The 18,477-nt window shown below is 39.2% G+C and overlaps 1 protein-coding gene across 2 annotated transcripts in view; it reads left to right on the top strand.

Annotated features, from left to right (window-relative positions):
• Nucleotides 1–18,477, top strand: part of LOC127576827 (uncharacterized) — a 63,654-nt gene that overhangs the window by 22,909 nt on the left and 22,268 nt on the right. Inside the window, exons 3-6 of one of the 2 annotated variants that reach the window (XM_052027609.1) lie at nt 1,269–1,349; nt 6,285–6,377; nt 16,441–16,548; nt 17,520–17,669. In XM_052027609.1, the coding sequence (XP_051883569.1) occupies nt 1,269–1,349; nt 6,285–6,377; nt 16,441–16,548; nt 17,520–17,669 (432 nt within the window). The remainder of the gene's footprint in view (nt 1–1,268; nt 1,350–6,284; nt 6,378–16,440; nt 16,549–17,519; nt 17,670–18,477) is intronic. The other variant, XM_052027610.1, reaches the window with a different exon arrangement.

Genomic DNA, 18,477 nt, shown 5'->3' with positions numbered 1-18,477 from the left:
AATCTCTAAGCAAGGTCTGGATTGAGGAAGGGCACTCGGGGGGTGGATAGAGGGAGATCTGCAAGCATGATTGGGGCTGGGGCAGGTGGATATAGAGATCAGGCCTTCAGGTGTGGGGGTGGAGAGGTGGAAAGTCAGGGACCAAAATTGTGGAGCCTCGGGTGAGGTTCTAGGCCTTTAGTGGGGCTCTGAGCAAGATCAGTTGGGGGAGCCCTACGGAACAAAGGGGCCCTAAAGACAACTTGACCAGGATCCCAATGCAGCAAGGAATTAGGAAGAGCTAGTTCTCTTGGGAGTGCCACCTTGGTCTAACTTCTCCCACAGTTCTCCAGAAGAAGCACTGGTCAGGGAATGATATCGTCCCCTGCAAGACTGAAATGGAGATTTTGTCAGCACGCAAAGGTGAGTCCTACCAACACGGTCCATTTAAATTTTCAAAGTGATGCATTAAGACCTGGGAAAAGCACTATTTCCAATTTTGTAATGCCAGCAAAAGCTATGCATAGTCACATTTTCACGCAGATAGTATTTTTAAAATTTCAATAAAATTTGGGGTTTTAAAGAAAAAATGAAAATTATACTGGTAAAGCAAGTTTGTTACACCACTTAAATCTAAAGTTGTTTTTATTTATCTTTTAGGCTTACAGGGGAAAGCAATGATATGTCTGAAGCCTTCATGTTGGCTGGGTGCTACATGGACTTTAATCTACCTACTAATTCTTGAAATAGGAACGGTTTAAAAAAAAATCAACACTTCTGCTTTCCCCTCCCACTTATGTCAGTGTGAAAGAACTCGTAAGAAACTCCCACACTATACTAATCCCTGACCCTTGGCAGGGGAGGAGTGTTAACTATTCTATCCAAACTTCACACCCTCAGATTGCATTAGAATGGCTTTGATTCCTTGATTTATGGTTTTCTTGTTTTTAAAGCTTCCTTAATGATATCTCGTATTGTATAGCAGTGACATTAAGCAGCATCATGTTCAAATTTGTTCCAATACCGAAGTTCAGAAAGGCAATTTACACTAATTACTGGGATTCCAGCCCTCTGCTTATTAAGCAGAGTGATAAGTCCAATAACCTTCTTTGTAGGTTATTGGACTTGTAAAATTTGAATGCATTAATAATGCTTGTGGTGCAGGGGAATTAATTGAGTAACAATAAATAAATTAATAAATTTCAGGTTCAAGACTTTAATGATTATCATGAAATAATTTGCCCTTTATATGGAATATTTTATTTAATGATACCTCTCTAACGTTATAGGGAAATAATTTTTCATCAATATGGGATAATTTCGGAAAATGTACACAATTCAAGCGAGCGCTGCCCAGACTAATCTCTCTGGTAATTCAATTTCTTTTATTTGATGTTGACAAAACAAGCTTTGCATATTGTTTTCTAACACTGGTGTTTATATTATATTTTACCTGGATCACTTGCCACAGACTTTTCAACCTCATTGCAATGCAATTGGATGGCTGGGTGAATAGGGATAAGCGACTAAAAAAATAATAAGCTGTAGGGTTAATGTCAGTACTGTTGATTTTCTTCAAAGCCACTCATCTGCATGATGTTGGTGATACATCGTAATGCAAACAGATGTCTCCCTCATTAGATTGTCTTGCTGAGCACTCCAGCGGTGTGGTACTATGTATAGTTAGAGATTTGCAGAGCAGTGAACTTAATTAAAAGGTGAGTCCATGAACCACAATCTGTCCCACGCAAGTACTGAGATTCACAGATTCTGTGCGAGTAACAATGCAGTGAAAAGTAAAATTTCCTGACAATTGCATACATAAACAAAAAAAAATCTTTGAATAGTATTTATTAGCTTAGAAATAATTCAGCACCAAGAAAGACACACTAAACTTGCAACACACTATGGTCCAACATATGTGTTGAGCAGCAGTTTCCCTTGCACTTTCTGGTCACGCCCAAAATCCAATGCATTATGTTGAGAGGAATCAGCACTGGACATCTTGTGCATACAAAAGGCATCGTGGAGCTGGTGGAAGAACTCAGGTAGATGCCAGGTTGTGGATCATGGGTTGCATGGGTCAGGGACATGATAGAAGCCCAGGAGAGAGAAGGGTCAGAGCTTCAGTTAAGTGGTAAGGGGATGGGGGGAGGGGCACAAAGGAGACGTTGGACCTCTGGAGAGGGTGTTGCAATAAGATGGTCAGTGCTAATACAGGCCAAGGATGCAGGGTACTCAGAGGAGACCTGGAGCAAGGAAAATTGGTGACAGCAATTGACAAGTTAATAACCTATGGACGATCAACCTTTTGGTAGATTCAGTGTTTAATACCTTTTTAGTCAGCCTTAGTTGTGCCTAATTGACTTCTTTATTTGTGCTTAGATACACTTCCCCTCAAAAAGACACCCATCTTTGCTGAATAAACTCACTTCAATCATTTATTGCAATGGCTTCAACGACAAATTTACTCTATAAACTTTCCACTCTTCATGGAAAGACTGGACAGCTATTGAGATTGAATAAATCATCAAGAACTCCTGAGAAGCATTCCATTACTTTCTTTCTCTCACTCTCACTCTTAAACACACACACATCAAAAAATATTGCAGTCCAAAATTTGTCACTCACTAATTCACCTATGTCTGAATTGTTTATTCATTTCTAAAATGCACTACAGACCTGGCAACAGTGATAAGATCATAACTGGCATCTAAAAATCTCTTAATGAGCAGACATGATCAATTCTGCCCATTCTTAGTAACAAATAAGAAAATATAATAACTAGAGAATGTCAAGCAACTTTTTTGAAATTTTCTTCTTAAATTACTATCAAATTTCAAGCAAAAGTTAGCTGAACAATGTCATGATCCCAGCAGCAACTACATAATCAAAGAGCATGATCTGGAGAATTGGTATGACAATGTTATTGTAACTCCATTTCAACCTATGTTACCATCATGTGAGACTCTCTGATGAGAAAAAAAGATTGCTAAATTTTTTCTACAAATTATTCAAATATAAATATAGTAAACTACATTTCCATTCTTTATTTACATGGATCTTCAATTAATTTGAAAGTGACACCTTCATTTTTCTTTTAATGTTAAGTCTGTATGATGACTCTAATTATAAAGGTATCAAATGCTGCTGCCGATCATAATGAACAAAGGATTAATTCATTCACATAATGTTCTCTGTACTTCTTTAATAGTGAATGTTATCCAACTTAATTCAAGTCAGCCAAAACCCTGTTAAGGCACTGACAGGGAAATGCCAAACAAATGCATTGAGTGCCCAATATTACTGCCATCTGTAATTTGTAACATATAAAATTGGATCAATGGGTAATGGCAAAGGCTAGGCTTTGTAAGGATGTGGATTCCCGGTCTGCATTGAGGTCACTGACCTCAGAGAAGGCAGTGATTTCCTCATTATGACTGGCCTCAACATCTAATGATTGAATAGAAAAATGAGATGCCTCCTCTAACAGCAATCCAGTGACCTCTTCTGCAATGGTCAGGTGTAGTCAGTGGATGACAACATGCTCCAAAGACTAATGTATGAAATACTCCAAGAATACAAAATCATAACTGTTGATTTTACAAACATGCACTCACGTCTTAGGGTGCGAGAGCCTCACTCACAAAATTGGATAATTGAAAATTACGGGTAACCCATCTGCCAATAAGTACTCACAGTCAGTGAGAATTTCAGCCCATTTGGGCTGCCTCAAAAAGATATGAAAGGTGCAATATTAATGCTAGTGTTTCTTTCATACGTTTTAAAACAATCACTGTAGTGTCTCGTCATACTCATCTACACCTAAAGCTCTGGTTTGCATAAGTTAAAATCAGAAAGTGAACTAATATTCTGGGTATCTCTTCCAGCAATAAAAACGTTGAGTCAAAGTTAGAATCAAAGAACCATAGAACACTACAGCACAGAAAACAGGCCATTCGGCCCTTCTAGTCTGTGCCGAAACTTCATTCTGCTAGTCCCATTGACCTGCACCCAGTCCATAACCCTCCAGACCTCTCCCGTCCATGTATCTATCCAATTTATTCTTAAAACTTAAGAGTGAGCCCGCATTTACCACGTCAGATGGCAGCTCGTTCCACAGTTCCACCACTCTCTGAGTGAAGAAGTTCCCCCTAATGTTCCCCCTAAAACTTTCCCCTTTCACCCTAAAGCCATGTCCTCTCGTACTTATCTCTCCTAATCTAGATGGAAAGAGCCTATTCGTATTTACTCAGTCTACATTGTCTTCTACACCCTCATAATTTTGTAAACTATTGAAGTTGGATCTATTGCAGAAGCTCTTTTGCACTTGTTACATTGATACTGTGACCAACAGGAAGCTAAAGAAATGCAAGATCATCTTCATCGACAGTCTTACATTGGCTAGAGAAACATGAAAAAGGCACAATCAGGTCCAATTTATGTAGTTTACTTTGTACTGGGAGACAAATAGGCAATCAGCTCTTCTCCCACTCCCTCTGCATGCAGCCCTTGTCAAACATATCAATGGCCAAGGTCCAATGTGCAGTATTCTAAGAGGAAGACAAAAAAAAACTGTACATATGTTTTTCATAGGCCAGGACAAGCCATTGGGCCATTTAGCATTTTCAGTTGTAGATTCCAAGCTAGGTACCGCTACAGTGTACAGCTTAGCAAAACAATAAGCAAGGAATGTAATCAAATCTAATGACAATGTTGGAAATCAATGACAAGTTTAATTAAAAATAGATCAAATGAACCACTGAGTACAAGAAATAAAAACCCTGGAGTATTATCTTCAGACAGTAGTAGTTTCATAGTTATAATAATGTATCATTTCTAATGTAGCTGGTAAATAATTATTATACATCAAAGTCAAGGATTTATTACTACCAGGTATCTTTCAATTGGTTCTAAATATACTAAATACTTGAAGCAAACTGCGCCACAAAAAGAATTGTCAACCTATTATGAGCTACTAGTAAATCGGCAGAACATTATGATTAGTAAACAGCTTGTCTAGGCACTGTCACTCAGCTTGGTGACCTCAACGACTTTGTAACCTTATTAGGATTTCAGTGCAATCATTTTTTATGTTACCATCATAACCTCTACCTTGCAACAAAATACATGAAGTAAAGTGATTGGTTTTACCAGACTGTAGCCAATTGTGGGTTCAGATTTATAGCTCTAGAAATGCATTGCCGTTTAAATATCGTGCTGCAGGCTCTTTTGTTACAATGATGCCAGCAATAATAAAAAGGATGATTTTCAACCATCAAGGACCATCAAGTCTGGTAAATGCGATTAGTATAAGTACATTGAACATACAACAGTACAACATAGGAACAGGCCCTTCAGCCCATGATGTGGTGCTGAACTAATTAAACTAATAATTAAATGCCTGACTAATCTAATCCCTTCTGCCTACACAAGGTCCATATCCCTCCCTTCTCTGCATATTCATGTGCCTATCTAAGAGCCACTTAAATACCTATATTGTATTTGCCTCCACCACCATCCCTAGCAGTGCATTCCAGGCACCCTCCACTCTCTGTGAACACATCTCCTTTGAACTTCCTTCCTCTCACCTTAAATGCATACTCTCTAATATTTGACATTTCAACCCTGGGAGAAAGATATTAGCTGTAAAGGTACAGCCAGTAGGATACATAGATACTGGTACTTGATGGTCAGCATGGACATAATGGGAAGAAGGGCCTGTTTTTTGTGATGTATGACTCTATGACTCTCTGAATGTGCAACTTGGGGTCCACACCATTTGTAGGACTCGAACTAATATTTTCTTGTGGAGTTTGCAGACTCTGTCCACACCCACCAAGCATTCAGAATTCACTCACAAAATGTGCAAGGGAACTTAATCTTTTGGAAGAAGTCCAAGAACAGCAAAGGTATTCTTCGGAGGCTTCCTAAAATAAACAGAATAAACTTCAGCATCAGGACCAACTTGTGCTACCAAACTTATCCAAACACAGATGTGACCATACCAACCTGCTGAAGCAGCTGAGACTTCCCCAACTTCTGCCATTGATAAGATGAAGCATTGAGCTCAGTCTGCACTATAGCTTCAACAGAAGCATGATAAAAAAAAACAGACCACAAAATTACTTGTGGCTTTGGACAGCTGCTCTTGTGTCTTTGCTCCTATTTCTAATGGAAGCCAAAAATTGCCTGCCAAAATTCTCCATTAGTCTTCTGTATTCAACCAAAATGTACAGATGTTTTGTTCTCCTTCTAACCAATCGTACCTGTGATTTTCATTTTAATGTTATTCCTCATTGCAGAATCGCTGTCTGTCCATTATTGAACATCTTACAGCTAACCTTCTATGGAAAGATGAAACCAAATTGATCGGTGAACCAGCTCTTTCTATTCAGGTACTTGAACTGCAGGGCAATAGATCCTGTGTTCCACTTGTGTAGACATACATATCTTAATATTAACATAGAACATAGAACAGTACAGCACAGAACAGTCCCTTCAGCCCGCAATGTTGTGCCGACAGAGCTAATCCCTCCTACCTACAGAATGCCCATACCCCTCCATTTTCCTCTCATTAATGCGCCCATCCAAGCCCCTGTTAAAAGCCCCCAATGAATTTGCCTCCACTACCCTATCAGGCAACAATATTGTCCACAGTTAGACAGCCTACCCATAAGAGTTAACTGCAGTCACATTGGGTGGTGAAAATATTGGGCTTGATTGTGAAGTTATTCTAAAGTTGTAGCCTACTAGAACTCAAGATATAGCCTTCCAAATGGCACTTTGGTGAGGTACTGGAAATTCTCCAGGAGAGGGACAAAATAAATTGAGAACAAGGTAACATAAAAGCTTAACTGGAAGTTTTAATATAATTTATTGGAGGCATGGACAACTGACGTGAATATTGATAAGCAGCTTTCTTGCTTTTTAATATAAAACATGGTTTAATAAGTATATTTCACCAGGATTTGATGGTCATCAGTTAGTGGGAAGTGTCTAAAAATACCCACCGTACTCCCACCTTGTGGAGAATTAAATATGATTTGTTGAGAAAATTAGTCCTTGTGACAAAGTGTTGGTGATTAACTAGATGTGTTGATCGCAAAGGAGAAGCATTTGAGCTTCAAGTTTAGACAATTGGATTTTTGGTTTTAACAACAAATTATTAGCATTTATAACTTTTAGAAAATTTATATTGCAGCTTATAAGGAATAACATAGAACATAGAACATTACAGCACAGTACAGGCCCTTCCGCCCATGACAGGCACGGTAGTGTAGCGGTTAGCATAACGCTATTACAGCGCCAGCGACCCAGGTTCAATTCTGGCCACTGTCTGTAAGGAGTTTGTACGTTCTCCCCGTGTCTGCGTAGGTTTCCTCCGGGTGCTCCGGTTTCCTTCCACATTCCAAAGACGTACAGGTTAGGAAGTTGTGGGCATGCAATGTTGGCGCTGGAAGCGTGGTGACACTTGTGGGCTGCCCCCAGAACACTCTACGCAAAAGATGCATTTCACTGTGTGTTTCGATGTACATGTGACTAATAAAGAGATCTTATCTTTCATCCTGCTCTAAGATCTATCTAACCTTTCCCTCCTACATAGCCTTCCATTTCTTTATCATTCATGTGTCTATCTAAGAGTCTCTTAAATGTTCCTAACATATCTGCCCCCACAACCTCAATACTTTGATTGTTTCTGTGCAATAAGTTTACTGCATATTTAAAAAAAACTGGAAAAGGAAAGAATTTTACTTGCTCCCATCACATTCAATATCATTCCAATTATTTCAACTCAAAATCAATAATATGCTATGCATACCTTCTTTTATTCATCATTCTTATGCATAATTAGAAGCACTTAGCCTATAAGGCACACTCATTTAAGAAAAGTCATCACCTTCCCCCTTAAGGAAAATAATGTCATCTTTTAGCAAGAGCTGATGATAAGGTAGTCAGCAATTCCTGTGAAGTGTACAACAAGAAGTATATTATACAACATCATATTTCAGTTTTAATGAAGAAAGTTATGAATCTTGCCCCTCAGAAGGAAATTCTAAAAATAAGTTAGCGTGTAATCGTCACAACTCAAAGCGGCTGCGCAGGTTGACTGACGCTCAAAGTGGCTGCGCAGGTTGACTCTGTGGTTAAGAAGGCATATGGTGTATTGTCCTTCATCAATCAGGGAATTGAATTTAGGAGCCGTGAGGTATTGTTGCAGCTATATAGGTCCCTGGTCAGACCCCACTTGGAGTACTGTGCTCACTACAGGAAAGATGTGGAAGCCATAGAGAGGGTGCAGAGGAGATTTGTATCCTTGTATGCTGCCTGGAATGCAGAGAATGACTTAAGAAAGCAGGTTGAGGGAACTCAGCCTTTTTTCCTTGGAGAAACGGAGGATGAGGGGGAACCTGATAGAGGTATATAAGATGATGAGAGGTATTGACAGGGTAGATAGTCAGAGGCTTTTCCCCAGGGCTGAATTGGTGGCCACAAGAGGACATAGGTTTAAGGTGTTGGGGAGTAGATATAGAGGAGATGTCAGGGGCAAGTTTTTTACTCAGAGAGTGGTGAGTGCGGGGAATGGGCTGCCGGCAAAGGTGGTGGAGGCGGATACGATAGGGTCTTTTAAGAGACTGTTAGATAGGTACATGGAGCTGAGTAAAATAGAGGGCTATGGGTAAGCCTAGTAATTTCTAGGGTAGGGACATATTCGGCACAGCTTTTTGGGCCGAAGGGCCTGAATTGTGCTGTAGTTTTTCTATGTTCTATGTTCTATAATTTAACTCTATCGGTCTATCAAATCCTACCTATAATATAAAGCATAGATGAGTAAGATAGGTGAGATTCTGAAAGTTCAGTTTTATTCAGTCTGCCCATTACATCTTCAAAATTGAAATTGTGATGTTGATAGCATTGGTGATTTGTTTCATGGCAAGGTTCAGCTTCAAACATTGTGGGGCTAATATTAAAGCTACTGACATATGGTTTTATCACTTCATTCCTCTATCACATTCACACTCTGACCTCTCTATCTCCAGCCTCAAAAGTTGTTCCTGTGAAGTTTAATATAAACACAAAGTACAACATCTCATTTCAGTTAGACACGTTTACAGGCTTTTGGACTCAGTAACGGGTTAAACAATGTTATATAGTAACACTGGAATTCTCTCTTACATCTTCTCCGTGCTCTTCTTTTGTTTCTTTGCTTGTTATATTGCCACCTCTTTTGCCCTGTACTTTCATTCCTTTTGTCATTCAATCCCCTCCATGAGGACTCCAGCATCTGATTACATTTGGATTGACAATTGTGATCAGCTGCATGGAAGTTTAAAACTCCGTGTATGTATATGCTTACACAAGGCTCCCAAGCTTTTGCACAGCTAATGGAGGTATAAGTTAGCATTTCTGAGTGGAACTGATCATTTTTGGCAGGTGTATTGGACCCTTTGTATTTAAAATTCAAATCATTTCATGGCCTTGCTCCTCCTTATCTCTGTAATTTCCTCCAGTCCTATACCCAAGTAAACTGTGCTCCTCCAACTCTTACTCTACCTCAAGTGTAATTATTCCATCATCAGCAGCCATGGCTTCATCTTCTAAAGACCTAGGCTCTGGAATTTGCTACCTCTTTTTCTTCTGATAATACTCCCTTTAAAACTTACTTGACCAAATCTTGGTCACCCATTCTATTATCTCCATAATGTGTTATGCAGGTTAATTTGATAACACTGCTGTGACATGCCTTAGATTGTTTTGGAATATTAAAGGTACCATGCAACTTGATGTTGCCATGGTTGTATGAGTCAAACCAGCAGAGATGTATTTCAGGATGTTATCTTTCAGCTACTTTAATTAAGTAAATTGCCCATGATATGATGAGGATTAAACTTTTAAAATGTTTTAAAACATGTTGCTATTTAGAAGATTGCTGACAATGGATCTTCAGTTTTAATAATTTGGTCCCCATGTGTGGAATTTAAAGAAGCCACACCTTCAAATTATTGTAGCACTACTTCAAAAGATTATTAGTTTGATAAATATTTCTGTGGTGAGATTGAACTGTTAGTGTTCAGTATTAGTGTCTTGATTTATTTGTAAACAGGAAGTGAGAGAAGGGGAGAAATCCTTTAGGTGCCAATAGATTCTCGGCCAATTTCTTCCAAGAGTGAGTTTCTTCTGAGCATTGGGAAGGCAGGCACTTTTAAATTTTCTTTGTAATAGTAACCTGTTATCCTTGGTAACTTCCTCATGAATCTAAACAGTACATCCTTCATTCTCTTGATATCTTTTCAATATCATACACTACAGCTACTACATGTTCAGCATCACCTTTTGTGTTTGTACTTGTCTGACATTGGCTTCCAGTAAAGGTCCAACTTCAATGCAGATTGTTTAGATTGATTGGAATGCCTTTGAATTGCAATTTATTTATAATTTATAACCCATCACCACCACTCAAACTCTATTTCTTTTACCCTGCTCTCTTGTATAATCCTTACTCCCTTTGGTTAACCTTCAGCAGCCACCTCTGCCCTGACTCTGGAATGCTCTCCCTAAGCTCTACTGCCTTATTCTCCTCTCTTACAACTCCCTCTCCCCTTAAAATGCACTGCTTTGATCAGACCTTCCTCTCCCAATATAATCTTTGACTCAAGATCTATTATTATTCAAAGCACCTTGGATCATTCTTTTAGCATTAAATAGCATTGCTATTGCACTTGCTGCCTCCAGATACAAACCAACGTTTCCAGTTTTCTTTTTATGATTTTATCAACTTGAATGACTACTTTTAAATGCCTCATTTCATTTGCATTTCCTTTCCCTGGGATCTTACTTCCTAAATGTAATGTTTCACATTTTCTCTTGATTTACATTGTGAAAACTTCACAATAGGTTAAGGGATGCAGACATTGAAGGCCATATCTTTATATGTAAGAAATTACAATAGAACAAAGGAGTTAGTGGAGTGAAGTATATGAGTAAATCATATTGGTCAATTATTAGTCAATTGGTATTCATATTGTTTTACACTTTTGAACATGCAGTGCCAGTATCTTCAAAGCAATTTTTCTCCTAGTTTTTCATTTTACACACCCGCTACCCTCATCATTGTGAACAGATCATTGAACTGCCAACTTCAGGCTAACTTTCTTGTTTGCTTAAGGTAATTAATCCATGTCCTCCCTTCCTGCTGGTCTAGTTGAAGCGGAAAATACCATCCCTTTTCTTTAATCAGAGCAGGAGCAAAATCTTCTGCTCTGGCCATGGGACATAACAGCCTTCCTACTTTGCATATGAAGAAAAGGTTAGGTTCTGTTTAATTACTTGTAGTTGGTAATCAGTGAAATAACTCTGAAGTTGTTGTAAGAGATCCCTGTGTCTCATCTTGCTAAGCTGATGGGGCATCTAAACCCTTTATTTTCTTGTCAGTAAACAACTGCCTATAATCTACACAAACAGTTATTTGTTTTCTTGTGTCTTTTACTGATCATTGCAAGGATCACACTATTGCTTAATTGGTTGTGTGCTTTTTTGAAACAAGGGGAGGAGAAATTCATGAATTTTTAAAGAGATTTAACTCTAATTAAATCTCTTCTATCTGATCGGATGTGAGCTTAAAGCTCAAGTGCTAGCTTCCAACAAAAGGGATTAATGCATTCTCTATTGTTAGGATTACAACATCAGAAACAAAAATAACAGACAGAATGAGAAAGGCAGATTGTTATAATTTATCGTGATTATCAATTTAGATAATGTTATTACTTTTTCTCTTGTTTTAAGCAGCTGATTTATTGTACCAGGTTGAAACGATAGTCAGGTATCAAAAATTATTGTTTGAGATGGTATCAGACAGATGCTGAAAGCATTCATATCAAATTACTTTGTCAACTACTTTAGCATGGGTGCAAATTTGTTTCAGTTATATAACTTTACACCTGTTAAAATAACAGTCTGTGAAATTTGATATGAAAGGTATAAGCTAAAATAATATAACACAATGTGAACTCCAGTTCCATACTCTTACTGGTTAAGGACAGGCTAGCTGTACAAATCAGGTGAGAAAACGCTCCAATTCCATAGTAGTGTAGCATTCATGTTCGCTGAATCTCCAATGTCTGTTTAATGAAAGTTAACAATCACTGTGATAGGAAGATAATGTAAAATAAAGATTTAATTGATTAATTTACTGATATCCAATGGAACGCGCATTCAACTGGGTCACTAGTAGAGGAACAGAGAAAAGGTGAGGTACATCACTGGTGGGAAAGGTGAAGAAAATTTGTGTAATAATTGAAAACCCATTCAAGTGTAGAACAGTCCATCTCTCTGTCTCTGTCTCTGTCTCTCTCCGTCTCTTTTTCTCTCATTCACAGGATGGTTTGGTTTGATACAATAAACAAGTGGGAAAGGGGAAGGAAACTTGAACCATTTTTTAATATTCATGCAGTATTTTCAGTTGGTTTTTCATTTGAAAATGTTTGTGAACAAAACTGAAAATGTATTGATTGTGCCAGACACAATGAAGCGAAGGACTGTAAACTTATTTTGGCTAGAAGTGAAAGATTTCTGGAGACACAAGAGATTGCAGATGCTGAACTCTGGAGCAACAAACAAAATGCTGGTAGGACTCGTTGGGACAGGCAACATCTGTGGAGGGAAATGGACAGTCAACGTTTTGGGTTCAGACCCTTCATTTGGACTGAAAGATAGAGGGGAGATAGCCAGTATAAAGAGGTGAGGGGAAGGGGCGGAGCAAGAGCTGGCAGGCGATAGGTGGATCCAGGTGAGGAGGGATGATAGACAGAGGTAAGCGGGAAGAGTGGAAATAGCAACAGTGGCTGGAAGGTGAGAGGTGGAGGCAACAAAGGGCTGCAGATGATGGAATCTGATAGGAAGGGAAGGTGGAGCATGGAATCAAATAAGGGAGGTGGGGGGGGGCGCGATGGGAATAGTAGTGGGAGGGGACCCAGTGTCTGTCCAGGGGAAAGAGTGTGGAGTGGAGGAGGGGAAAGAAAAGAGGGTGATGGGGGGGGGGGGGCTGGGTGGGTGGAGGAGGAACTGGGCAGATCAGGAAGAGAGAGAAAAGGGACAGAGGGGGAGCAGTTTACCTGAAACTGGAGAATTCAATGTTCATCCCATTGGATTGTAGACAACCCAGGTGGAATATGATGTGATGTTCCTAAGATTTCTGCTGTCTGTTACATCATGTGACGTATATCTTTTTCCATTGCTTAGTTGTTTTGTCCACAGTTTGAAGGTGTATCAGAAGGGATAAGATAAGATATCTTTATTAGTCACCTGTATATCGAAACACACAGTGAAATGCATCTTTTGCATAGAGTGTTCTTCACAAGGCTGATTTTGAATGTCAGTTTTCCACTTTACGCCCTATTTATCATAGGGATTGGTGACATTTAGGACTGAAATGCTGATTGGGAAAACAAATGATGGTCAGTGGCAGGCCACCTGTGCTCACTGATGAGTTCCTCAGAAAGTTTGTTGTGTGGAAGGATCTGACTAATCAAAGCACTGAAATACAGGGAAGGCTGGATCCTCAAGGCAAGTTTGTAGACATAGAAAGGGAGTTTTGCAGTGTTATATAATCACGGGCAGGGGACCCGACACAAGCCCCAGCCAAAATAAAAGATGAAGCAAACTTTCACAGCCAACTAAACCACTGCCCTATTTTGGCTGGCAGTGTTAAAGCAGTAAAACATGGCCAAGAAAATCAGTCTCGTTTTGCTAGATTTTTTCTGTGCTGTTTGTGAAAATTAATGCTTCCTGGAGTGAAATGCAATTACCTTGGTTTCTGAATGGTACGATTCTAAAAATTCAACTCAGCACTTCCTGCTGTGAATTATGCTGGAAGGAATCAGCCATTTTCTGCATTGGATTGGCATCCCCGGAAAAATGGTTGTTTAGGGCTTTGTTGAAGGGAATTAGATCACATTGATCCAAAGTATTTCTATGATTAAGATCCACAACCCATTGAAGTTTTCACAGCACTGATTTAATGTGGATCTCCCTTATTAATTCCTTTGAACTGGGAAAGTGGGCAAAGGAATGGAAGATGGAATTTAACTCAGGGCACGTGCGAAGTGATACATTTTGGGAAGTTAAACCAGGGTAGAACATATGCAGTGAATGGCAGGGCCCTGGAGAGCATTGTAATAGAGAGACTTAGGAGGATAAAAATGGTGACTCATTTAGACAGGGTGGTGAAGAAAGCATATGGCATGCTTGCCTTCTTCAGTGGGGGCATTGAATACAAAAGGCGAGACATCATGTTTCAGCTGTACAAGATGTTGGTGAGACTGCACTTGAAGTAATGTGTGCATTTCTCATCACTAAACCAAAGAAAGAATGTGATTAAGTGAGAGAGAGTGAAGAAAAGATTCACAAAGGGATGAAAAGGAGACTGAGTGGTGACTTTATTAAGGTTTATAAAATAATGAGGGTCATAGACAAGGTGAATGGTCACAGTTCTTTTCACAGGGTAGGGGAGACTAAAACTTGAGGCCATAATATGAGAGGGGAAAGACTTTAAAGGAGACCTGAGGGGCAACATTTTCATGCAGAGGGTGGTGATTACATGGAATTAGCTGCTAGAGGAAGTGGAAGAAGCAGGTATAATTACAATGTTTAAAAGACATTTGTACAGGTACATGGATAGGAAAGGTTTAAGGGGATATGGGCCAAACACAGGCAAATAGGACTAGCTTAGGTAGACACCTAGGTCAGCATGGACAAGTTGGGCCAAAGGACCGATTTCCATGCTATATAACTTTATGACTCTTTAATAAAACTAAATACACACAAATAATTAAAGAAATGTCTTAATGAACTAATACCCAAAGTCCCTCACCTTGAAATTAATGGTGAGGTACTTCATATGCCAGATCCAGGTTAGTATAAACCCAGATTTAGCTCCAACCTTGCACAGGATGTTAGTCAGGATTCCACTGTTAACAGTGGGGAATTATTCTTTCTTTCTTAGGCAATCCCTTGGGATTGACCTGCTTGCACTCTACTGGATAAAGAGATGGCTAATGAGAGTGATGAGGCCAATGCAGAAACCACAATCACTTCCACAGATGGAGCAGGAGGTGCCAAACAGTGAGGCAGGCACCTTAACTACTGAGATTCGGATGACCTTGGCTCTTGGGGTGTGGTTGCTGGAGGCTGTACTGTTTCCCATTAGTTCTCAAGATTAGTTCTGTTCCCACATGAGCTCCCCCATGGGACTCCATGGGGAGACTAGTGTCAGAGCATAGTCAGACCACTAACCACAATTTATGGACTTGTGTGTTGTTGAAATCCCAAAGTTGCTCAGTATATGAGGCGATGTACTTCTTATCCTGTTTGCACTGGACCTGTGTGCTTCTGATGCATAGACTCAATGTTCTCACTACCACCCCGAATGCTCCTTTTGCAACTTGAACAGTTTCCCAAGAGACAGAGAGAATGTTGCATTTTTTTCAAGGACGCTTTGAGTATGTCATTGAGTTGTTTTGTTTATGTGTTTGGTAATGTCTTTCGGTGACAGAGCTCAGAGTGTGATATTGTAATAATGGAGCTGACTGAGGTTAAATAGACCTCAGTGCTATGGATGTCAACCTAGGAGAGGAGACTAATATTGGTTCACTTAACCCTCACGAATTTGGAAGATTTTGCCAAGATAGCTTTAATGGTTATCTTATCTTTTGCATTCTTTGAGATTCCCTCTGTAGGTATTCCAGGTCTCAGAAGCATATAGAAGGACAGGGATCACTGCTATCCAGTGGACCATGAGTTTTGTGCCAGATCTGAGGTCTTGATCTACTGCACCCTTTTCCTCAATTGACCAATGGCCATGAGGGTGCATTGCAAGCGATGATGTATTTCCTCATCAATGTTACCTTGGCTGAGGGGTGGCTCCCAAGATATGGGAAGATATCCAGTTTTCCAGCACATGAATCCTTAATGTTGTGCAGTAGGGGCAGATTAGTAGAGGACTCTGTCTTGTCGGCTGAGTTCAAGGCAGTGATGTACATTTCAGAGAATGAATGAATGATAGCCTGAAGCTCAGCCTTGAAAGGTGCACAGATGCAAGTGTTGTCTGTTTACACAGCTCGATGACTGATCTTCGAGTGACCTTGGTTCTGCAGTGCAGTCGCCATAGGCTGAACAGATTAGTCCCATTCCCATTCAACCTCCCTCAGTCGACTCTATGAGAAGTCTAGTGCACAGACAGGCCACTAACCGTGATCGTATTCACAGAAATCTCAGAGATGCTCAGAATTACATGGGAAATATTTTACTAGGAAATGCAAACAAGATCTGGGTTTACTAAAAACTCCCACTTAAATATCAGTTAGTCATTCTATGTTTTTTTTAATAAATTATTATGTTCAATTTCTTTTTATTAATGAGAATTTTCTTAATGTAGTTCATAACTCTTAGACCTCATTGTTACAGGATACTCTCAGTGCTCTCTTCAGTGAATACTATATTATGAAAAACATCAGCAACTTGGCACTGTTTGATTTTCTGGCTGCTGCAGAGAAATATGCATCAACGAACAGGGTAAGCCTCCAAAATGATGCTTGTTATAAATACTTAGCTTTCAAATGGGTGAAGATAAAATTCTTTGAACTAGTTTAAGTTTAGTGTCTATCAAATTATTCCTGTAACTACTCTGTTTTTGGAAGGATATGAAAGGATCCATGGACTGATAAACTATCATCCGTCAATTTATTTCTGTAAAAATACATATCACATGCACACATTTTTTGGCTCCTGTCAGCTGTTAGTAGGGGCACAGAAATATTTGGTGTTTAAAATGGATTGGTCGAAGTAGTCACATTTTGCCAATGGATATTTTAGTGCTCAATTCTCAACTGGATAGTTTCCAGCTTATCAATCTACACATCTACAATACTATTTCATCTACCAGGTATCCATCATAACATGGTCAACACATCTGTTACATATACAAAGCAATCTTAAAAATATATTTAAAAAAGAATGAAAGCTTTTAATTTCCTGCATTTTTCACATCTTTTTGTGAGGGGGATGGGGACAAGGGACTTGCAAGAAGTGATCAATCTGAGGAGAACCAATATCCTCCAACTGACCGGAAAATTTCTTATAGGAATTTGCCTCTCATTGACCTCAGGATGTAGCTATTTACTGCAGTAAGATGTTGCAGCATTCAAAGTTAAGGCTATGTAATACACTCTTCGAGCTTATTAGTATAATACATCATGCATTACATGTCATCGTTCTTCAATAATTATTAATTAATATTTCACGTTTTCCTACTTCCCATGAACAAATCTGTTGTTAGGACAAAGATATATTGAGTGATGTGGAGAAGACTTTTACATTGAGCTTGAAAATAACAGTGAAGCAGTTCCCTATTGAAAGGAAGCTTTGTTGAAAACCTGCTCTTCACTTCAACGTTCCCATATTCGTTATTTTTGATGTGTCTTCTCCCCATTGTCCTTTAGTGTTCTGTGTATTTTACTCTTTTCCAATCTCTGTTGTGTTCACAGCTGATCGCTGTATTTGGCCACGTTTTGTGTGGGAAGTTAGATGCTGTGGTGTTACGTTACATTGTTTTGATGGCCGAGCTGGTGAACTGTGTCTCCTGGCAGCTTGCTATAGATTTCCAGATGTTTCTCTCTGTTGTTTACTCTCTACAGGTAAGCTACCAATATTTTATTCCAAATATTCTGCATATGTAAGGACAGACAAAAGAAATGTACATTCAGGAATGATTTATTTACGATACTTCTGTATTCAGTGGATATATTACCAATAATAAGTTAGCCTGATAAGCTGCTGCAACATCTTCATTAGAGATCAACAAGCTAAATTACTCATTAAAAGCTATCAGTTGGATAGAAGTTGTGTGCTTAATAATAGATTAAAGTCTCCAGGGTTTAAAACAAAACCATGATAAAGCAGAGCAATAGGTTTTGTGCTTAGCGTTTACCAGCTCAACCTGATCTGGGAGAATTTCCCAAGAATGATCCTAATTAAGTCTGCACGTCACTGCGTATTCTGGGAGAATGATTTCCAAATTAGTCCAAGCTCAAGCAGAAAACTTTCTCCCATGCTTTTTTTTATACAACTTCAATGATGAAAGGTTGCAAGTTAAGCAAACTGGAATCAACCCCCACCACAAAGTTAAACATGGGCTAAAGGGAATCTGGAAAATTGGATGTTGGGAAGATTAAAGGAACAAAGTCACTCGAAGGGGAAATACTTTTATTTAAAATTACATCGAATATACAGCATAGAAACAAGCCATTCAACCCAATTTATCCATGCTGATGTTTAAGATCCACCTGAATACGTCCCACCCATCTTCTGCTGACTTTATCAGCATAATCCTCCTTTCTTTTTGTCTTCATATGCTTTTCCACTTACTTTAAAAGCCCCTATCCTATTCACCTTAGCTACTCCCATGGTAGTGAGCTCACCACTCACTAAAAGGTAAAGGAGTTC

This window comes from Pristis pectinata, chromosome 12, assembly GCF_009764475.1.
Source record: "Pristis pectinata isolate sPriPec2 chromosome 12, sPriPec2.1.pri, whole genome shotgun sequence".
Lineage (NCBI taxonomy): Eukaryota > Metazoa > Chordata > Chondrichthyes > Rhinopristiformes > Pristidae > Pristis > Pristis pectinata.
Note: the sequence above shows the minus strand (reverse complement) of the source record. Positions and strands in the feature narration are given on the sequence as shown.